This window comes from Lissotriton vulgaris, chromosome 12, assembly GCF_964263255.1.
Source record: "Lissotriton vulgaris chromosome 12, aLisVul1.2, whole genome shotgun sequence".
NCBI classification, from domain to species: Eukaryota; Metazoa; Chordata; class Amphibia; order Caudata; family Salamandridae; genus Lissotriton; species Lissotriton vulgaris.
The window spans coordinates 789002628-789026342 of NC_141700.1; the positions used below are offsets into that span (position 1 = coordinate 789002628).

The 23715-nt window shown below is 46.4% G+C and overlaps 1 protein-coding gene across 1 annotated transcript in view; it reads right to left on the reverse strand.

Annotated features, from left to right (window-relative positions):
- Positions 1 to 23715, reverse strand: part of LOC147678731 (phosphatidylinositol 4,5-bisphosphate 3-kinase catalytic subunit alpha isoform-like) — a 188514-nt gene that overhangs the window by 22247 nt on the left and 142552 nt on the right. Inside the window, exons 19-20 of the mRNA XM_086946190.1 lie at positions 19433 to 19511; positions 12399 to 12569 (exon numbers count right to left, since the gene is read on the reverse strand). Of these exons, the coding sequence (XP_086802316.1) occupies positions 12399 to 12569; positions 19433 to 19511 (250 nt within the window). The remainder of the gene's footprint in view (positions 1 to 12398; positions 12570 to 19432; positions 19512 to 23715) is intronic.

The window sequence follows — 23715 nt, forward strand, 5'->3', positions numbered from 1 at the left end:
CACTGAAAATAATATAATTTCAACAGTTTCCATGTGAAATGAAAGGAAGGTTCATGCAAGAAGCCATTAAACATGAGCAAAACTTGAAAGTCCTACTGAGACAGGCCTCAAGGACATTCAGTGCCGGAAGACAGTCAGTCCCCAGCACTCTACAGAACAGCAATCCTAGTCCTTACATAGCACAGCAACGAGTTCAGGAATTACTTTCCTAAAAATGATTCTATTTTTAAATGTAAATTAAGAAGAAAACAAATTATTAGAATAATCAATCGAATACAATTAAAAGTCTGTAAACTTTACACTGATTCACCTAAAATTTGGAAGATATGAGACATTGGGTTCAGTCTTCAACGTGAGAGCACTATACAGATTTGGTTTTCAAAAGCTGCCCCTACTCAAGCGAGAAGCCATTTGGATATCTGCCAAAGAGACTGAGAACCTGCAGGACGAAATGAAGAAACCAAATCTGACAGTTTATGAAATTACACCATCCAGACATTTCAAAGTATAGAGGTCTGAGGACCGGCCTATCACAAGGAAGTCCTACAGGACTGAGAGCAGAAAAATAAATGTAGTAGAGTCTGGTGAAAGTATGGACAGATGCCAACAAGGCTGTCTGGCAAATGTCCAGGTTAGAACTCTCGGAGCAGAGCCCTGTTGGTAGGCTTTGCCCTAAAAGAATAAGCCATGGGGCCATCAGAAGCGCCTTTTTTGGACAAAGGCCTAACACAGTTTGGTGAGAACAATCCATCTTCACATGGTTCCTTCTGGGCCACCTTCCCCATCTTTTCACCAGCGAACCCAACAATGAGTTGATCATCAACGCGGTACACCTTGTCCTATCAACGTAGAATCTACGGGCACGCCACAGATGCAACTGGTCTACCCTTTCCTCTGCTTTAGATGGAAGAGGTAGAGTCAAGAATACCAGGGATGGTATCGGTTGGCACCACTTTCAGAAGCAAGGATGCACCGGGACGGAGCGCAAGCTTGTCAAGAAAAAAGGGAGTTTAGGGAGGCCGAACCGCCTAGCCCCGCAGCAATAAGAAATACCTTTTCGGGGGCGAGAGCCAGAGAGTACAGCTGGGGAGAGGATGAAAGCGAGCATGTATCAGAGAGGTGAGAACCAAATTATGATCCCACTGCACCATAATGAAGGGAGCATGCGGACCCTATGTAAAGCCTTTAAAAAAACACAAATCACACTCAGTGATTTGAATAAGGAGGACCGATGAGGCAAACAAAGACGGGCCAGAGACCCCAATGGCCTCCATGTGGGTCAGACTTGGTGGAAGGGCAGCGAGCGGCCAGAATGACATCCACCACTTCCAAATGAAGATTGAAACCTCTTTTTTGCTTCTGCTCAAACTCCTTGCATGAAGGTATAGATTGTGGAGGGTGAGGTGTAAAACTCTGCCCTGATCTTGGAACAGAAGAGGTAACAAAAGTGGAAACATACAAACAGACTCAGATATTCGGAGTGCCAGACCGTCCAAGTCTACTTTGGGTCAATCAGCTCATGCTATATTAGTGGAAGGGGCGGAAAGGAATACAGGACGCCAAAAGAGAAACAACTCCTAGAGACCTTCAAGAGCCCAGAGTGCAAAATGATGGGCAGTGTTCCAGGGTTAGTAATATGCTCTACCACAGGCATTCTCCTCTGTGCGAAGAGGCTGTGGGTCACATCTGGGAGCAGATGTCGCTCACGGTCAGTAAGATGATGCCCACGGATTCTGCCTGCCCTGATGTTGAGAGATCCTGTAAGATGGCTGATTGTGAAGATCATGTGAAAGGGCAGCCAGCACTACAACTTGAACACCTCCAGAAGAGGACCCGTGACTCCACGCCACCCTGCTTGTTGCAGTAGCACAGGGTGTGATGTTGCCCGTCAGCGCTTGGATCTACCCTGAGTGGAAGAGGATTGATGCTGCTGCTGACCTCAGCCTTTGAAACCACCTTTGTCCCCCAAAAGAGTTTGTAGGTTATTCAATGGGTGCAATGGCTGTAGCTGGCAAAAGGAGCGGCCCCTAGAGTGACCTCAGCCCTTCCTGTGCCACTGAGGAGCCCAGGAGACCAATCCTGAGGAGTGAGCCATAGCTCTGTAATGATTGAAACTCTTGAAATAGTCTAGCCCCATCAAACAGTGTTTGGAGCTGCCTCATGGACCCCCCGTGCTGGTCCTAACCCCTGAAGATTGACCCCCAACTTTGATTTTCCTCACCTACAGCCGGCACCTCTTTCGTGTCGCCAGTCTTCGTTGACTTTCATTCGGCCCCAGTGACCGAATTTGACCTCTGCACCTGCCCGCCCCAGTGACCGAATTTGACCTCTGCACCTGCCCGCCCTAGTGACCGAATCGACCTCTGCACTCGACCCTTGCCCAGTGTTGGTCCTAAAACCCGAAGACTGGAGTTGTAAGTCGGGTACCTACCTATAAAATTACAAGATTGTTTTTCCTTGTTAGGTTAACATTGAACTGTTTGAGAAATGAACAGTGTCCACTTTTTATACTTAAAAACTGATTGTACAACATGTATTTTTCTGCAACAAAGTATCTTTAGGTCCAAATAATAAACATACAATAAGTAATATTTTTACAAATAATTGGTCTCGGATTTAGTCATGAGTCTGTGTAATCATTTCTTGCCTGAGTGTGTACAACAAATGCTAACACAGCACTTGCATAAGCATAACTGATCGCCCACACTACCACAAAGGAAAGCGTTATTATTATGTACTTGAGCCTAAGGGGATCCACTGGACTCTGTGGTATAGTATGTACAGAGCCAGCTTCCAACACCTTCTTAAACCAAAAGTTCCAAAATCAACCAACATATCTAGAAATTCTTCAGCAGGACTTACAAGAAGCAAACTTGTGAAGCAACACTGAATCTTCCAGAAATGAAGGATCTCTTAAATTCCAAGAGAATCCAATTAATTATTGGAATCAGGAGAAAGACATCAGGACTCTTTCTCCGGCAGTCTTCGTTGAGAGCAGCTGCCAAAGACTTCTTCCCTGCTACAAGATGGGTTGCAAACTGTGAATGCCGACAGATGTTTTATTAATGTGTCCCCAGGAACCATAAAAGGTTTTCAATAAGAACAATGTGATAATGCAAATGCTTATAGGATTCCAGTGAAAGGCAATCTCTGAATTCCTTGTTAACCAGTCCATTTCATTAGCAACTTTCTTTCAGAATCAAGCTTTTGTGGCCGAGAGTTCCCTGGAGGTGCTAGATATCAATGCCAAAGATGCTAGGAGACCAAGAATTTATTCGTCAACTAAGGGCTTGGCTATGTCTAAGCACTCAGAAGTAGGAGTGGGTAAAATTTGTGTAGTCGCGATACGCAAAGCTCTGCGAAACGGTAAGAAATCTCCACGAGCACGCAAAAGTTCAGCGAACACTCGGAATTGCTTGTTCTGCCCGTACGAGATGCTTTTTTCCTGTTCGCGAATGCTGTTTGCGTGCTCGGGGAGAAATATCTTGCGAACACGCATTTTGAAAGCGCGAACAAGCAAAAAATTCTGCAAAGCTACGGATTGCAGAATTTTTGGCAATTCCGTGTTCTCCGTGGAACGCGCAATTACCCAAATTCCGCGAGCGGAACGGAATTTACCACCCAGGCCTACTAAGCAGTCGACATCTAGATGCATATCCTTTTGCCTTTTGTTACATTATCAGAAGGCTAATAAATAAACCTATGCCTGGTAAACCAAAAACACTTCTACTAGAGGGAAAGTTGCAACTACCACTCGAATGGACAGCCCTTATGTGGAAATGTGTACCGCAGGTATCTGGATGTTTTTCACATGTTCAGAAAACACTACTGTTCTGACTCAGATTTTAAGGCAGAGGCCAAAGAGATTTATCTTGTTATTTAGTTTAGTTTGTGACTCCCTAAAACAGTTTTAGTTTTTTTTTAAAAGAAAAAATATAATAGATTTTGCAAATACCTGTAGGAAAAGTGAATTATTATTTGGGGTGAACAAGTGTCCACCTCAAAGGATAGGGCCGCCATCTGCTCAATATCACCCAGATTAAATTAAATAAACCTGTGCTCAATCCCTGGTAACACGACAAACCAGTCATGTTCAAATCAAGGACAATGTGTAAAGTAGTTAAGCAGTGCATACAAAGAAGAGCAAACGCAATCCCACAAAACACAATACAACTCTATTGCCAATTGTAAAATAAAAATAAAGAGACCACTTTTATGAGAAAAAGAAGACTAACATTTTAAAAATCCAATAAGCGGAAACTGAGATATGAAACTTTACATATTTAAGTAAAATAGCACCAAAAGGGCAAAGCCCCAATGATAGTACATGGAAGTGTCAAGCATGGACCTAGGTGCAATTTATGGCAGACCATGAATGAGTCCTGGTAGGACAAAGGAAGTCAAGAGAACCGGGTGATAGTCGGGAAGTCAAAAGTTTCAATAAATGTTTGAAAGTTCAGAAAAGGACTTGGCCACTTTTTGGAAGAAACATTTTGAAATTTCTTTTACATCCCAATAAAGAAAGGGGCTTTGTCACTTTTGGATATCAAAATGCTCAAGGAGCGGCTGCCATGGAAATTGCAGCTGCTGCAGTGGAATCCTGACACAGGTTGGTCTCTCTGGAGCTTTGGAGATATCTCCATTAAACAGTTTTAAGGCCCAAACACAGAATGGGACTTAGCCGTTTTTTCGGCGGTGATGGGTGCCTTGAGTGGGACAAAGGTGAAATTCAGTCCAACACTGTGGAGCTGCCAGTTGGATATATTTTGCCACAAATCCTCCCTGAAGCTCATAAGGAAAGGTTTACAGAAGTTTCCAAACTTTTTTCTAGTACCCACAATAACCACTAGAGTGCTCTAAGACCTCCAGTATTTCTAAGTGTATGGCAGAGGCCAACCGAAAACACTCCAGGTCCACTTGCCACTGGTCAGCTGGGAACTGGTCTCTTGCAGCTGGTGTCCCTGTAGCCACACAGGAAGTCAGCCAACTTGCCCTTGGAGTCCACTTCTTTGTTCTGAGTCTAAGACAGAGCAGGTTCAGTCCTTCAGGGCGCCTCTCTGGTTACAGACAGAAAAACTGGTACTCTTCTGATCTTCCACAGGTCCAGAAAGAGTTTTGAGGATGGTACCTTGGTTGTCATATTTATTCTTGGCACCAACCGCTTGGGGTGACTTCTGGGCATGCCATAATCAACCAATAAGAGTGAAAGTTCCTGAGGCAACCCTACTTACTTTTTCAGCAGTTCCTGTTTCCCCTATTGCAACAGGGCAGTATTCAAATAGAGTATTTTTCACTCTATATTATCTATTAAACCCCTTATATTATTTTTGTCAAGTATTTCTCTTCCTGCTGCCCAAAAGTTTCACTCGAAACAAAGTTTTAATCCTGCTATTCTACAGAGTGTTTAAGGCGATCAATGAAGATCCTATGATGCAGAAGAAAAGATTGGTTACTTGTAGTCCTGGCTCTGCATCATAGGAATCTTCATTTTGAAGTCATAAACCACCCACCCATCCCCACGACTTGGTGAGGTTGGGAAGTGAAAAGTGAATAAATGCTTCAAAACTTCATCACCTATCTTTTCATATAAAAAAGAACTTGCTCTCTGAAGTAAACTGCCAGTAGGGTACACTGTGGCTGGAGAAACCTCACTCAAAGGGACAGGTTCATTATTCTAATTTTACAAAGAAAGTTCATCATTCTGCATTTTGTTTCTCTCTTCAAACATTTTTCACCTTTCTGCATATGAAATGCTTCATTGCAGGATTTAAAATGATATTCAGGGGGCGTGGCCGCTGCCTAGGGAGGCTCCGTGCTCCCTGTGTAAATCCTACTGATCCGTACACAGATCCGGCGGCCCTGCTCATCCCCGACCAAGATCTGCGGTGGGGGAAGCTCCGGAGGTCGAAACAAACTGACCCCAGAGCGTCTCTAGAGCTTCCTAGCCCGGCTGCAGCGTTCCGGACTTTGGGGCCTGGTGCGGCTGGAGAAGCCGGCGCCTCAATTATGTACCTCGCCCGGGGCTCCCATACCAGCGGACGGCTGAGCGCCGGCTAGCAGCGGGGGCAGTTGGAGATCGACACCGGCTGCAGTGCGGACCGAGCTGCCCTGTCCGGAGTGCCGCGATGCCCGGCTGATACCCCCCCCCCCGGGCGTGGTGTGGCGGCCGCCGTGTCCTGCGGTTGTGGTGTGCGAGGGACAGCGGGAGACTGCTGACTCGCGAAGGTAAGGGGATCGGTGCCACACAACCGATTGTCTTGCTACCCGGGAGCACTTAGAATGGTGGCGGCTCTGCATTGGCAGTAAAATTTAACTGGCCTGACCCGGGGAAGAGCTGAGACCTGCCTGCAGCGGTGAGCATGGTGGGGCCTGGGAAACACGTGGCAAGCCGGGACCTCGAGTCTCGCGCTCGGCCAATGGGTTGAGGGTACAGCAACGGAGGTGCAGAGGCCCAGCGCCAACCAGCTGGAAACGTTGTTTGGACCGAGGAGGCGCTGGACAGAGAGACCCAGTGGCACATTTATTCCCTGGCGGCGGAGCCCTGTATGCTCATGCTGGCTCCGGGATGGTGGAGAGCTCATTCCTGCAGAGGAGAACACTGGCAGGCAGCACCTAACTAGTGCCTGGGACAACTCTATATCCTTTGTCTGAAAGACGCTGTGAAATGTCTGTACTGCTTCTGATCCTGCCGCTTGGAGCCCAGGTGAAGGATTTTACAGGACTTTGTAACGGAGGCGCAGTTAGTCGCTATACGGCGGGGCCTGGCGCGGACACAAGTTGACCACCAAGATGAGTGGCAGGAATTTCAGGACCACCAACCTGGTGAAACTAGACAAGTTTGCCTACTCCAAGATGCAGACGGTTCCTCCGGAGGCGGCATTAGCACCGTCACAGGGCGAGACTGCAGGCGTGGACCACGAGATGACATTGCATGACATTATGGCGACGGTAAACCAAGTGGACTCCCGCATTGAACCTCTTGAAATGGATCTGTCCTTAATCCGTGCGGATTTCAGCAAGATGTTGGCGATAATGTCTGCAGTTGAATCTACCACAGACAAATTAACAACAGATACCTCCACGCTTAAAAAACAGGTGAATCACCTCCTAGCAGAAAATAAAACACTTACACCAGACTGGAGGACCAGGAAGGATGATCACGCGATACTGCAGGCCACGCGGGCAGCCCCCAATTGAAGATTGAGAATGCGACCGTGACAATTTTCCTGGACTACACTGCAGCGGTGACAAAGCTACGAAGGAGTTTCTTGGAGATAAAAAAAGACGCTTCGCGACCTTGGCCTTAAGTACTCCATGCTTTTTCCAGCCAAACTACGAGTTGAGGCCGAAGGTAAGACGCGGTTTTTCGCCTCTCCGGACGAGGCGCAGGACTGGCTGGAGGGTTGGAGGAAGGCTGGGCACCCTGGCAGAAACGGAGGCGGTGCCAACTGCCGCAGAGACCAAGCACTGGATGTGGAACAGGAGTGACTTAATGTATAGACAGTTCCTTTGTATTCTGTGTACTGTGCTACTGCCCTGGCAGCGGGCGTTCCAATGTATAGACTTTGCTAAGCTGCAAGATGTTTCCCAAGACTATCCTTACTGGGCACGAAACGTGACGGTCTCCTTGTCAGGTTTTGTGATTATTGTATGTTCAAAATGGTCCTGTGGCACTAAGGTTTCATGAACAGTTGTTGTTGCTGCATGCTCTATTTGACAAGTCTCTCCCATAAGGTGTTCTGTGACTGAATCGGGGGAGGGAACTGGGGGGGTACGTGATGCTATTGAGTTATGTGGGGTTGGGGGGCACAGGTTGCGATAGTTCACCCCCGTCCGCTGGGAATTCGGAAAAGGGTTAAGCCCTCTGCTTGGTTGGGGTGGCGGGTAGTTTTAAATCAGTCAGGCAAGGAGGCAGGGAGGCAGGGAGGGGGGTGGGGAAGTGGGTAATGTTATTAAGGATTTGTAAAAAAATGTTATGCAGTTCATATGGGCATGTATGATGAAACACATGACTGTTAACGCACTAAAGCTGTATGGCTGGGCTGCACTCTACACCGCTGCAACATTTTCGTTATACTCATGTCTACACAAAGCCAACACGACACTAATAAGTGACCGACTCAGCTAGCCCTGGGATCCCCATTGACTGTGATGACTTGGAATGTGCGGGGGTTAGGGCACAAGGTGAAACGAGGTCTAGTATTGCAATATGTGAAATGGTGCGCGCCCGCGGTGGCTCTCTTACAGGAGACGCACTTAGTGGGCTCAACATGTAAAGCCATGGATAGATGGGGTTATAAAATGGTGGCGCACTCTGAGTTTTCCTCCGGTGTAGAGGAGTGGGCATACTCATAAAGAAACACTTCCCACTCGTTATACAGCAGACCAGAATAGATGACCAGGGCCGTTTTGCGGCTGTTACCTGCCAATGGGAAGGGACACAGTTCAATCTAGTCTCAGTCTACATACCACCAGCACTGCATGCCGTGGCACATCCTGCGTTTACTGCATTCTTGCTTGCACTACCAGAAGCGGCGATGGTGATAGGAAGCAACTTTAATGATATAGTAGACGGCACGCTAGATAGGCACCCAGCTAGGCCAACCGCACCGGGTGGTCGCCATATGCGTGGGCTGTTAGAGGCCCTTGGACTTACAGATGCATGGCGATACAGACACCCAACTGCCAAACAGTACACCTTCCACTCAGGGGTTCACGACTGCCTTATACGCATTGACTACTTTTTGGTATCCGCGGATGGCTTGGCGGGGGTGGGAGAGGTAGACATTCGCTCTAGAGGTATATCAGATCACTCACCAAGAATGCTGTCATATGTACACCATCAAACGCTTAGGAGCCGTATTTTCCCCATTCACCCTAGCTATTTGCTCATACCTGAGGTATCGAAGGGACTTACCAACAGCACAAATAATTTTTTTCATGAGAACACAAACACGGTGGAGTCGCCCAGCATTTTGTGGGAGGCTTACAAGACGGTCATGCGTGGGCAAGCTATCGCATCTATCACTGGCTACAAAAGAGGAAAGCTGGCTGAACTGGACGAGATAGAATCGGACTTAGATAAGGCAACAGCTCAGCATGCAGAGCACCCAACGCCTCATTCTGCGCAGAAGGTGTGCATTAAACAGACTGAATTTGTGGCGTACCAAAAAGAAATGGTTGCCACCAGACTTCAGGCTACGCGCCATAAAGTGTATGAGCTGGGGTTAAGGCGGGCAAAATGTTAGCCTGGCTTGATAAAAAGCAGAAAGCAGATAGGATAATTGCACAGCGCCGCACGTCTACAGGCTCTCCGGTAACAACTCCTAATGAAATAGTGGCCACATTGGCTGACCATTTTGAGAGGGTATATGCCTCACGTTCCTCATTCACAATTGAGGAAGCGCACGGATACATCAAAGATATTGACATGCCGCGGCTCGCGCCGGAGGCGGCGCTACTCTTAGAAGCCGACCTCTCAATCGAGGAAGTGCAGACGGCTCTCAGATCGTTAGCATCCGGTAAAGCGGTGGGACCAAATGGGTTCCATCAAACTTTATAAGCAACATGCCCACCTGACGGCCCCCTTCCTCTTGAACATGTTCAAGACAGTCTTCAGGTTGGGGAGCTGCCACGTGATCAGCGGCTTGCCACAATTATAGCGATCCATAAACCAGGTAAACCCCCGGAGGAATGTAGCTCCTACATCCCAATTTCTCTGATCACCGCCGAACCTAAAATACTGGCTAAGCTGCTGGCGAACCGGTTGACCCCCCATCTATCGTCTTTAATACAGCCTGACCAGTCTGGGTTCATTCCCCAACGAAGCACAGCACTCCACCTGCGGCGGTTACATCCGGTGCTGGCCCGGAGGTCATACATTCAGGAGCCTGCGGTCATTCTCTCGCTGGACGCCAGTATGGCATTTGATACGGTAGAGTGGCCATATTTATTCCGGGCATTACGTCACCTGGGCTTCGGACCAAAGTTCTGTGCCTGGATTAGTCTGCTGTATAAAAACCCGCTGGCGCATGTGGCGGCTAATGAGCACATCTCGAGGGACTACCCGCTCTCCCGAGGAACAAGACAGGGGTGCCCACTGTCCCCACTGCTGTTTGCGCTGGTTCTGGAGCCGCTGGCGGCGTGGATTCGTTGGGAACCCTCCATTCGTGGGCTTCGGTGGACTCCCACGTGGGAAGATCGCATATCATTGTATGCAGATGATATTTTACTGTACTTAGCTTCCCAAAGAAAATCTATCATGGAGCTCCTGGTCGTGTGTGAGAAATTTGGTAGGCTGTCAGCGTACACTATTAATTGGTCCAAGTCCATCCTTTATGTGCTGACCGGCCCGCCGCCACTGTTGCCTGCGGGTTGTCCGCTGCGAATTACAGACGAAGCCTTGAAATATTTGGGCGTTTATGTAACGCCTGACCCCAATGACTTATGTGAAAAATCTCCAGCAGCAGTTGGACCGCTTTCGGTGTGATGTTGTGATATGGCGCAATCTTCCTGTCACCCTGCTGGTTAAGGCGGCACTTTACAAAATGATGACGCTCCCGTGTTTTCTATATGCACTCGAAAATATGCCGTTTCCAGTCCCGCAGGCCTACTTCAAGTCCATAGCAGCCGAGGTTTCCGGATTATTATGGGGGAAAAAACCGGCACGGATTGCTCAGGATAAATTGGTGCGCAGCTGGTACGATGGGGGATAGCGCTTCCAAATGTACAGCTGTATTACTGGGCGGCGCATCTTAAAATAATCAACTATTGGTTTCATACACCGCAGGATAAACCGGCGTTCCAAGCATATCGGCAGAACCAAGAAGGGGCAGGGCTGATGGCACTCCTTTATAGAAAGCGTATGCCCTCAGGATTGATTGGTCCTACAGCACACACAGTTCAAATATGGTACCACTCGATGAGCCGATCAAAGTGCTTGGGAACCATCACATTAATGACACCATTGTGGGACACACAAAATCTGGGCAACCTTCGTAAAAGCAAAGAGTTTCCGCAGTGGGACAATATTGGTATCTCAGTAGTGGGTGACCTTTGGAAAAAGGGGACAGTGGTCGAATTTGTGCACCTACAAACTCAATACGGCATGCCGCAGATAGAACAGTTTAGATATCTCCAGATCCGACATGCAATTAAAGCAGCCATACCGCTGGGCACTTCCCTATCAGAGGCAACCCCATTGGAGGATAGACTCCTGACGGAACACATGACGAGCAGGGGAACGTCCTTTACGTACCGTAAATTAATCAACAACTTACCAGACCCGACGTTCAAATTGCGACAGACTTGGTCCCGGGATGCTGGCGACTTTGATGACTCAGGATGGCAGGAAGCCCTGTCCTCACCACGTGAAACGGCCATCCCCTCAAGACTCCGGTTAGTCCAACTTAAAGTATTACATTGCACGTACCACACTAGAACAACACTCTACGTAATCGGGGCAGCCCAACATAGATATTGCCTACGCAAGTGTGGGGGGAGGGTACATTTTATCACACTATCTGGGTCTGTCCACACATAGCGGCGCATTGGGCCAAGGTAATGCGCACCATCTCCCAGACGATAGAAATTTCAATCCTCCCGAACCAAAGGCACTGCCTGTTGAATGTGTGGGAATCGAATGATCTTAATCATCAGGAGCAAGACTGGGCTATGTTGGCTATGTTGATGGCGAAACGCAACATTGCTATGTTATGGGGGTCGGAGGTGCTGCCTACGCTTCAAAAATGGTGCAGAGATATGGATGAGGCAATGGTGGCCGAGAAAGCGACTTTCATCCACCGTGGGTGTCCTCGTAAATGGGAGAGGGTCTGGGGAGCATGGAATAAATTTAGAGGATACATATGTGACCCGCCAGAAATTACAACAGACAATGTTTCCCCATAGTACGATGTTACTGTTGTCGATGAGCGGGGACGGGGGCTCTTAATGATGTTTTTGTGTTAGGTGGGGGTGGCAATGAGCAGTGTTGCCTTAGTAACTTGCCTTCTTATCTTGATGTGATTACAGCTAATGATAAATTTTTGTTGAATGTAATTTTGCCCTGATTTTCACAGCAATAAAAATATATTTTTTTTTAAATGATATTCAGATTCATCATACTCTCCTAGGAAAAGAAATTGAGCCTCAGTGACGCTGTCGCAGTGTGACTCATCATATGACAGATGGACATTAATAAATAAGATGTTAATATATAAGAAGGGCTCCAGGGTCCACGCAGCCAGCACAGAATTATTGCAGCGTTTATGACTAGCACTGAACATCCTACGATGCAGAAAGACGTTTACCCTCTTGTGTGCCACAGATTTACACCTGCAGTTTTTAGTGGGCGTCTCATCAGCTAACTCGTGTCTGTGGCAAACCTTTGCATTCCTTACCCCTCGCCTCGGTTCTTGTCTTTCAGCCAGTGGTGCAGGGTGTTACTGTTGAACTGGAGGGCTCCCTTCAAGCCTCCTTTGCACTGGATCTGCATGATGGTGTGAGAGTTTTTCACCACCTCGATGAGCCCAACGCAGTCACCGATGGACAGGCAGCCGTAGGGAAGCATCCTGGAAGGAGAGAGACTGGATTGAGGGAATTGGCTGTTGGAGAGTGTCATTAACAGAGCGGGCACACATGGAACAGGGGTGTGCTGTAAATCCTTTGCAAACAAGAACTGATGGGCAGTGCATGTGGTGGGTTGTAATGGGGCATGCAGAAAGTTCTTTATAAACAAGAATTGGACAGTAGTGAACAGAGTGGGCAGTAGGAATTTAGTGACTTACCTGTAACTGTAGTTCTCCAGTATTGGAATCTTTCATAGATTCACATGCTTGAATTATCTCCTGTTGCCGAGATGGGAGTCTCCTGGTACCTTTAGAAAGCAATGTAATCAGAGGTATAGACTAGAAACGGACTAGGCCCATTTGTTTAGTAACCTATCAGTCTTATTTTTTTTGCAACAGAGACCAAACTTAGTTTTTAACCAATCAGGTTGTATCACCCTCTAGAGGACTCTGTTGAGACGCTCCAGTCCCTCAGATTTGAGAGCAGGAGTGTACAATAGACATATACACTGAGAGAAAAAGAGAGAAAGGTGAGCTTCCCAGGGGTGAAGGGTGGGTCTCATGTGAATCCATGAAAGAATCAAATACTGGAGAACTACAGTTACAGGTAACACATTTCTTACTCCGGTATTGCAACTTTCATAGATTCGCATCAGATTAAACAGCAGTTGAAAAGCACATTTGGTTCATTATTCAATGAATAGCACACACAAGAAATACATTTGCATATATGTCTGTATGAACTAGAACATGTTCTCAAAGAAAATAGCAGTAAATAAAGCTAGAAATATATACATATAGCTATATATACAATAGAAAATGTGGGTGAAGAATAAGTGGATGAAGGCAGGCAGGAAAAGCTAACCTTAAGTGAAAAGATTTAGAAGCACTACCTGGCCGACTGCGGCATCACTGTGAACTGCCGATTCCAAGCAGTAGAGCTAAGTAAAGGTGTGTCTGTTCTTCCAGGTGACTGCTCAGCAAATTTCAGGAAAAGGTCATGGGCCTTCTAGCCTTCTGGTGACAGAATTGAATGGTATTGGATAGCCATCTGAAAATGCTTTGCTTTGAGACAGGAGAATCGTTCCTTGGAGCACTGTAAGCTACAAACAGTTGAGAGGGTTTGCGAAAAGCTTTAGTCTTGTCCAAGTAGAATTTTAGGCATTGCATGATGTCTAGAGAGTGAAGTGGTCTTTCTGCTGAGGTTGTAGGATTTGGACAGAAAGAGTTGAGAAACACAGGTAAATTAAGGTGAAAGTCTGAAGGGACCTTCGGAATGAATTTGGGTTTGTGTGAAGGATAACCCTGTTGCCCCTGAATTGGAGGAAAGGTTCTTGTATGGTAAAGGCAAGCATCTCACTAACCCTTCTTACCGAGGTCAAGGCGAGGAGGAGGGCCAGCTTCCAGGAGAGAAATTTGGTATCCACTTTGTGGATGGGCTTCAAGGGATCTTTCATATTCTGAGACAGTACAGTTCTCAGTTCCCAAAGCGGAGGAAAAGGCCTTACAGGAGGAAATGTTCAGAATAGGCCAATGAGAAATTGCTTAATGGTCGTGGAAGACCATAGAGGTTGAGATGTGGGAGATCACCTGAAACTGGAAATGGCTGCCAAGTGGACTTTGATTGGAAGCCTGGGCTAGCCCTGACTTAGCCAGATGAAGAAGCTAAGGGAGACGTTCTTCCGAAGAGGAAAAGAAAGGATGCATCTTAGCCCGATTACACCAGATGCAAAATCTTTTCCATTTCAGACGATAGGTTTTATTGGTACTATCAGCACGGGCCCTAGCTAGGATTTCTCTACAGTCCAATGGTATGTTTACGTGCTGGAATACATGGAACTCAGGAGCCATGCTGATAAATGAAGAGACTTGGGATCTGGATGGAGCAGTCGGCATTGACTCATTGTCAGTAGAGTGGAAAACGCCTTCACTTGAATGTGACACTCTTGAGATAGGAGAAGCAACTCCGTAAACCAGTACTGCTGCGGCCAAGATGGAGCAATGAGAATTAACTTGCAGGTTTCTGCTTTTATTTTCCTTACAACTCTTGGGAGGAGAGGAATCAGAGGAAAAGCGTAGGCAAAGATGCAGGACTGTTCAATTGAAAATGCATTTCCGCCACAATCCCAGTTGCTGATGCCAGATTGCATAAAACCGGCATTTGTAGTTCTGTGGCGGGGGGGGCAAAGAGTTCCAGACTTGGCTTGCCCCGCTGAGGCAAGATGTTGTCCAGGGTCCCTCATTGCGGCTCGCACTTTTAGCATGATGTTGTCAGCTGGCTGAGAGTGTCTGCTATAGTGGTCTGCTTCCCACAGACACACCTTGTGATGGATGGACCATTCCCATATTTTGTCTGCTTCCTGGAATAGCAGGTGGGATCTTTTGCCACTCTGCTTGTTGATTTAGTGCTTCGTTGTTGTATTGTGTTGGCGGACGAGCACTGCAGGATTGTTAGTTCTTCGGAGAGAAGCCTGCAAGGGGAGATGCACTGCTTCCAACTCTAGTAAGCTGATGTGTACGTGACGTTGAGCTGGTTACCATTTTCCACTGACTTGGTGATCTTGAAGGTAAGCTCCCCACCCTATCTGTAGTGATGACTAGACAGGAAGTTAGAGGGCAAAAAGAGTCCGACTGACATATCCCAGCTTCGTCCACCAGGATAAGGCGCTGACCACTGCCGGAGTGACCCGGAGGAGGTCGGCGAAAGAACCTGTCACCTGCACCCATTGTCTGTCCAATTCCTTTTGACGTAGAAGCATGCGTAGGTGACAAAATGGGATGAGAAGTATGCAAGACAACACTTTCCTAGAAGGTACTTGTAGAGAGAACAGAAAGAAATGTTTCTCTTTGGATAGACTGTGCCAACGTCATGAGTCTTATTTCCCTCTCCTGTGTAGGATACGCGTTGGAGGATGTTGTGTCCTGTGTGGGCCCTAAAAATGTTATGGTTTGTGATGAATGAGGATTGGATTTTTCTAGATTCAACGTGAGACCTAGCTGTTTGTAGAGATCCATGCAGGCTACTGTGGAAGCATGTGTGGTGCGTTTGGTAGGCGCCTTAACAACCAGTCGTCTAGATAAGGAAAGACTTGATGGTGGTGTTGTTTCAGAAAAGCTGCAATAGATGCGAGGCACTCTATGAAAATGCAAGGGGCAGATTCGAGGCCAAAGGGAGGGCCTTGAACTGGTAGTGGCTTCTGGCTACTGTGAACCTGAGAAATTTCCTGAGTTTTGGTTGGATGGGCATGAGGAAATACGCATCTTGGAGGTTGAGGGCTGTCATAAAGTCCCCCTGCTTCAAGAGCTGCAGCACGTCTTGCAGTGTTACATGCAGAGTGACTGTTTCCTGAAGAAGATGTTGAGGTTTCAGAGGTCTAAAATCGGTTGCCACTGCCTTGACTTCTTGCGGATTAAGAAGAAATAGGAGTAGAAACCTTGCCCTCTGTGGCCTATAAGAACTTTCTGTATAGCTCCCGTCTTTAGCATGGTTTTTACCTCCTCTAATTTGAGAAGGTGTAAATGCTTACGGATGGAAGCCTGGGGCGGACTTTGGGGTGGTGTTTGGAGGAATTCTAATGGGTGGCCGAATTGATTTAGGTTCCACTGATCTTTGTTAATTTCCTGACATCAATAGAGTAAGTTTGTAACTCTGCCGCTGAGGCGGGAGGCAGGAAGGAAAGAAGTACATCATTGACATTGCCCAGTGTCCTTTACCTGACGTCTTGATTTTCCCCTCTGAAGGGGTCTGACATACGAGGATTGCAGTGGGTTCCTCTGCTGGTATTGGTGACTATATTGTTGAGCGTATGAGGGGTAAGGATATTGTTGGTAGCCCTTTCTGATTGAAGGTTGTCCTCTTCCACAGGAGCCATAAAGGTACTTTCTTAAATTGTAAGGTTCCTAAAGACTTGGCAATTTCTGTATCAGACTTGATAGCCTGGAGGGCCTCATCGTCGTAAGGAAGGTCTAAGATTTCGGTCTGAACCTCAGGTCAGAAAGATGTAGCCTTAAGCCAACCTTGACACCTGAGCACTGCAGCACCTGCTAATTGCCGGAAACCGATAATGGCAACATCCATGGTACAATCTATTACTTCACAGGATGTTCGCTCACCTTAATGCAAAACCTTCTTGGCCTCGGCTTTGACATCCTCTGGTAACTGGTCGATGTACGGAGCAGTGTACGACCACATCTGCCGGTAGTACCTTCCCAGAAGTGCTAAAGAGTTGGCTGCCCTGACCGTTAGTGCTGACTTTGAGAAACATGTTACCTAATATTGTCAAGGCTCATACCCTTTTTATCTGGAGGGGCTGAGATAGATGCAGAAGGGTTCTTGGAGCCGCCCTGGGCTGTTTGCATGACCACTGAATCTGGTTTAGGGTGTCCAGTGAGATATGCGGGAGCATCTTCAGGGGCCTTGCCATTTTTGTCAAGGTGCGGTAAGACTGCTGCCACCAAAGCTGGGTTCTTCATGACCTTAAGGCCTTCCTCCCAAATATAATCGATAATAGGCATTGCCATGGTAGATTTACAGAATGGCTCCTTAAAGTCATTCAGAAAACAATCTGTTTTCTTTGTAGGCATCGAGAGATCTAACGTTTTTGCAGCTCTCGCGGGCAGGTTGTGAAATCCTCCAATATCCTCTGGGAGAGAATCCACCAGAGACAGCGCTGGAGATGAGGGAAACGGCATCATGTAATCATCCCATTTTGTATTAGTATCTGGTAGCTCACCCTCTTCTCTGTCACCTTCTGACTATGTGGGATCCTGGAGGGGAGCTATTTGCAGAGTAGGCGGAATTGGCATAGACAATAGTGGTGGTAGAGGCAGCGATGGTGAAGTCTGCCTAGGTGGCGTTGTTGCTGATGGAGTTGGAGGTCTAGTGGGAGGCGCAAATGGAGGGAAGCACCGGAAATAATCAATATGCATGGACTGCAGGCCAGACACCATAGACTAAGGTAGAGAGACCCTTTCTTCTTGATACTCTGGATGGTAGTGCTCGGCAGGAGCATAATAAGTATTTTCATAATACTCCTCCTCATCGTCCTCTGGTAGACACTTGACATGCAGTTCGAAAGTGCTGCGTGTTATGCTAAAGGGACCCTTTTCATCAGAGTCATCCTGATCTAATAGATAAGTGGGTAATAAAGGACACTTTACAGGGAGAAGTGAGCACAGGAGTGAGAAGAGGAGACTTGTTAGTATCTTCTGATATCAGCCTCGTCAACGAGGTTGTAGTATCAGCAAGCTTACCGTTTGTAGATGGTAATGTCTTCCTCGACAGTGGTGTCTTTGTTGATGAGTGCTGTCGACGGTGGTGCCTTCATAAAGATAACTATGTTGGACGTTGACTGTATAGGTGGCTCATTGACAAAACGCTCATCGTCAAGAGCGATGATGCCGTTGAGAATGTAGCGAGTGTGGAAGTAATGGTGGTGGCCATCTTGGTCGTCAACAGCGTGGATGACCCTTTCCTCGTCGATGGAGAGGCACTTGTCGATGGAGACGAAGACTGTTTTTTGAAGGACTGTGTGATCTGTGGTGGAGGTGTAGGAGGCTCTGAAGTCACGCTTGAAGATTGTTTTTTTTGCGGATGGTGAGAAGATTCTTTTGTCTCATGTGAGCGTTCAGAGAGAACCATTCGGGAATTTTTTGGGAAGCTGTAGAGAGGAATGAGGATGAGAAGAGTTCCTCTCTCTCTTGTGCGACTTTCTGGAAGAAGGTGATGAGTCTTCACTTTCAGTGTCCGACACAGGGTCTTTTCTTTTTAAGTTTTTTGAGCCATAAAAGTAGCCTCCTATCACAGTCCTTCAGAGTTTTAGCAGAAAAGGTACTACATACCCTTGCAGTTTGTAGCTTTATGCGATGGGTATAGGGAGTAGATGCAGTCCTGATGAGGGTCAGCTGTGAAGAGCCTCTTTTTACCACAGTTAGCACAGCCTCTGAAGAGAGACATTTTTGCTTTTTCTAACCTGGTAAATCAGATTTCAGCAGGCAAAAAATACAGATACACAGGTGTATTAATATATCTGTATATATGTGTGTGGATGTATTTATATATAGAGAGGGAGAGAGGGAGAGAGAGAGGGGGAGAGGGAGAGGGAGGAGGAGAGGGAAGGGGAGGGGGAGAGAGAGGGAGAGGGAGAGAGAAGGAGAGAGAGAGCAAAAGAGCTAGCTCAGTAGAGATTCCTTAACATGACGTGAGGTGAAAAAAACTGAGGGACTAGAGCTTCTAGAGGATAATACAACCTAATTGATTAAAAACCTAAGTTCGGTCTCTTTTTAGAAAAAAGACTATGATATGTTACTAAACTAAGGGGCCTAGGCCTTTTCTAGTCTATACCTACACCAGGTCCCCTGTGCAGATGAGGTGCCAGGCAGTGCATGAGGTGGGCTGTATTGGAGGGTACAAAAAGTTCTTGATAAACAATAGCTGATGGCAGATCATGGGATGTGCAGTGGTGGGAGAGCAATCACATGCCTGATGGACTCTTCGTGTGGCACACAGTGGTGGGAGGGTTCAAGACTTCCTGGGTGCACTACAGCTCATGGGCAGGGCATGGGCTGTGTAATGGTAAGAGTGCACAGCAGGTGTCATCAATGCATGGCGAGTTCAGTGCTAATGGGTGCAACAGGTCTCTGGTCACAGCAAGTGCCAGGCAGTGCATGGGGTGGGCAGTATTGTACTGGGCACCAGATGCCTGCTGCCCACCCTGGGCTACACAATAATGGAGGGTGCACCAGCTCCCCGGTGCACAGCAGATGCCAGGCAGTGCATGAAGTGTGCAGTAATGGAGGGTGTGTCAACTCACAGGCGCACAGCGGATTGGGCGGAGCCTGGACCATGCAAGGGATCCCCATCCTACCTGAGATCCAGGCCTTGGTTTTGCCACATGTTCTCCATAATGCGGATGATCTGTAGGGTGAGCATGTCTTGCCGCAGATCTAGAGACACAAGAAAAAAGACTTGTCAAAATATCATTCATCAATTAGACATTTCATCATAATGAGTGGAGCAAAGGAAAATATTGGGGCCCTACACAAAATATGGTGAGGGGCCCTTCCGTCCAGGACAGAAATGCTGATTCATAAACATGTCACAGTGCAAAGAACCAGGAGTTTAACGCTAACAGTGGCTTGTACCCTCAGCTTTAATAATGGTGCATTTCAGACCTGGTGACAGTGTCTGCTAAGGAGATCAGACCCGCCAACAGCGTGTGGTACCCTCACTTTTAATGACTGTGGTTCAGACCTGCCGACAGTCTGGTACACTCACTTTTAATGATGACTGTGGGGTTCAGACCTGCCGACTGTGTCTGGTACCCTCCCTTTTAATAACTGTGGGGTTCAGTCCCGCCGACAGTGTCTGGTACCCTCACTTTTAATGACTGTGGGGTTCAGACCCATTGACAGTGTCTGTTACCCCCATTTTTAATGACTGTTGGCTTCAGACCCTGTGACCGTGTCTGGTACCGCCACTTTTAATCAAAGCGGGGTTCAGACCTGCTGACAGGTTCTGGTTCTCTCACTTTTAATGATGACTGTGGGGTTCAGACCTGCCGACAGTGTCTGGTACCCTCACTTTTATGGACGGTGGGGCTAGGACCTGTTGAGAGTTCCTGGTAGCCTGACTTTCAATGAAAGTGGGGTTCATACCTGCTGAAAGTGCCTGCTATAATCACTTTTAATAATGGGGGTTCACACCCACTGACACTGTTTAAGTGCAGAACTCCAGAGAGTCTGGTGCCCTCACTTCTAATGGCAGTGGGGTTCGGACCGTTTGAGAGTCCCTGGCACCCTCACTTTTAATGAAAGTGGGGACCAGACCTTCTGACAGTGGTGGCTACCCTCACAGTGAATCACAGTGGGATTCATACGTGCTGACAATGCCTTTGGTCCTCGCTTTTAATGATAGTAGAGTTCGGACTTGATGACATTGTCTGGAACTCCTACTTTCAACAAGAGATTTATCTCTCACAAATTGTGGACAGAAAGCAATAGTTTTTTGTGTTTGTTAGTACAGCAGCTTTTTCAAATGTTTTGGCCAGGAATCATGCAAGAATCATACAAGCAATTACACATATATGTTTACACACAGATGACCCAAGGGTGCACAATCCAGTGGCTTGACAGAAAATAAAATTGGTTTAGTAAATCTGCCTTTCCTACAAAGTCATCCCATATATTATTCGCCTTTTGCTGTTCCCTATATGTTTGCAGGCTTTAAAACTTCTTTCACTTTACCCCTACTACCCTGGAGTAAAATCCCTGTACCCCACCCCCTCCTTTAAATATGGTGGAGTTGGCATATTCCTAATTGGTATATTTAACTTACAGACAAGTCCCTAGCATATTGTACAAAATGTACCCATGTCCTGAAAGTAAAATTTGATCTGCATCACCAATTATACCATGCACTACTGAGACTGTAGAAAACTTGGCTGCAGGCCTACCAACATAGCCTGACTGGGACAGTTTAAACACTGCAATTCAAACTGTTAAACCTCTATGAAAGGTCAAAACCACAATTTTATATAGTAATACGTCATCTCTATGTAGGCATTGTGACCCAAAAGGTAGGGTGCGTGGAGTTTCAAAGTGTGGCAAAATTTAATGTTAACATGCTCTTACAGTGCGTAGCACCCAAAAGCTATTTTTGACTGTGGCAAGCATAGGTGTTCTATGAGGAAAACCGGAGTACAGATTAAAATTGTTACAGAAATATAGCTAGAAAAATAATTAACTATTTTTAATAGTTATTTAAATCCAACTCAATGAAAAGTCCGTTTTTTAAAAATAAATATTAAGGAAAAGTATCTTTTAGAAAGTTACCTTTTCCCTGATTGAAGTTCCTGGAGTCTCATTTGCATTTGCTCTCAAACTTCTCCTAGTCAGGGTTTAGCATTTGAACAAGTGTGAAAAAAAGTGTGAATTGCTTCTCAGAAGAAAACGATAGGCTGAAATGAATGAGCAGAGATAACTCATCTGAACCTCCCAGAACATGCAGTGTCAAATCCTGCTTGAATTTGAAATCCTGTTTGATAGGTCTTCTGCAGTTACATAGAACACACTGGGGCACACTTGAAAGGAAGGGGGACAGAATGCCAAAACAAACCTTGTGTATGCACTGTCTGGGTGCAGGTAAACCCCATTTTGTTCTACCAGACATCTGACTCTGGGTTTTACATATAACACTGGAGGGGAGGCACATTTGAAAGCAAGGATAACAGGATGCCAGAACAATTCTTAGGTATCTACTGGCTGGTTGCTGAAACACTCTACTTTTGTTCTACCAGACTTCTGTCTCTGGGTTTATTGTGGGCCCATTGACTGCAACAAACTGGATTGTATTGATAGATATGAGAGGACATTAAGAATACCATAGTACACAACCCACATGCCCCCCAGGCCAGGTTTAGTGTGGCCAAAGACTTTCACCATCTTGAAAACACCAAACGTGGGTATGATTGGCACCAGAAAGTTCTATCTCATTGGTTAGGGTGTGCCCAAGAGTAATTTCCACACACTAGATCATGCTAGGAATAAATGTGGACTGTCCAGGCACCCACTTCAGAACATTCCTGAACCTGAAGAAGATCAGAAGAGGGCTGAACATGCGGTCTACGACCTAAGAAGAGCCCTAAAGAGCTGGACCTGCTATCTCTTGTCTTCCGATAAAATAGCGAACTCAAAGGGCCATAAGGCTGACCCCCTCCTGTTCAAGTTACAGGTATACAACAAGCTACCAGAGACCTTTCCTGCCTGCTGTTGGCCTCAGCCTGACACCTTATGAGTCTCCAAGTGACCCCCTTAAGTCCTGTTTTTTTTATTACTAGTTTACTCCTGTGGTGTATTGGGACTAAAAGGACTAAAATCAGAAAGTAAAACCTTTGACCAGGATGAACTTTGTAAGTGTATTCAACCCGTGCTCCATCGCGGTCAAACTGCGCCCATGTCCTGGTCTACAGTGACCATTGGCATAACTGCCACATGGCGTTATTCATACTTAAAACATTCATATTCCCAGTTCCCCTTATAGTTTTATTTGTCCTTTTGGCCTCATTTTGTTTATTAAATTCTACTCTAATTTAGTCTAAGTGCCTATCGGCTAAGCCTGCGCTTGCTTCGCTTCATTGACTGCCCATTCAAGAGAGAATCCAGTTTAAGGCCTTGTGTATTACACACAAAGCTCTATCAGGTAAAGGCCCACCCATCATCAGCTCCACTATTCAACCTTATTGCCCGAATAAGTCTTTAACATCAGAGCATAAACAATTGGCGGTTGTCCCAAAAATAAGAAAAAGACGAAGCGGAGGGCATCGCTTCACGTACAATGCTGCTAAACTATGGAATCTTCTGCCTCTTGGTATTCCTAGAGCCAAACTATCTGACCTTTCAAAAGCAGCTAAAGACTCATCTGTTCTCCTAATACTGCCCGTGGTTGAAGCTGCACTGCTATTAGCGCTGGGATGGGCCCTGGGTAGCCATGCGCTCTAAAAATGCCTTTTCATTCATTCATTTTTCTATTTTGTTTTATTGCTTTGCATTTCAGCTTTATATTGGTTTTGGTACTGCATGAATACTTTACAAAATGCTTTAAACTAAGCCGGTCTGTGGTGTGTCACTGCTAGCAGGGGGTTGAGTTATGGTTACTTTAGTTACCTTGAGGGTTCACTCTGACAAAGGCTGGTTTTATGTCTGGAGGTGAGTAGACAATCTCTCCCAAATAATACAATTTCCTACACTTTGGCACACTCAATAGATATGTCTTTAATGTTATAATAAATGAAGGCAATCACAAATGGCAAATTGCATGTGTCAGCAAAGGAAAGCCAAACCTATTGGCTCTTCTATCAGAGGTTCTGTAAGAACTGCCCTTTTCACACCAATACAGTCATTTCAGGTTTCGCCAATGGAGTCAACCTGAAAGCAAACTTTTATTTTATGTGTGTCATTGAAATGCTGTGTGATTCCGCTACTTTCTTCCTTGGACAGCAGAGTTTTTTGAATGGCATCTGAAAAGTGATTTCAAAAGCAATCAATTCTTCTGCCCAGACAATTTATTTTCAGAAAGTCCAATACAAATGTTTAAAAATGTAAGCATTTATAGCACACAGTGTAGAGACGCAGTGACAAAGATGCCCTGTCA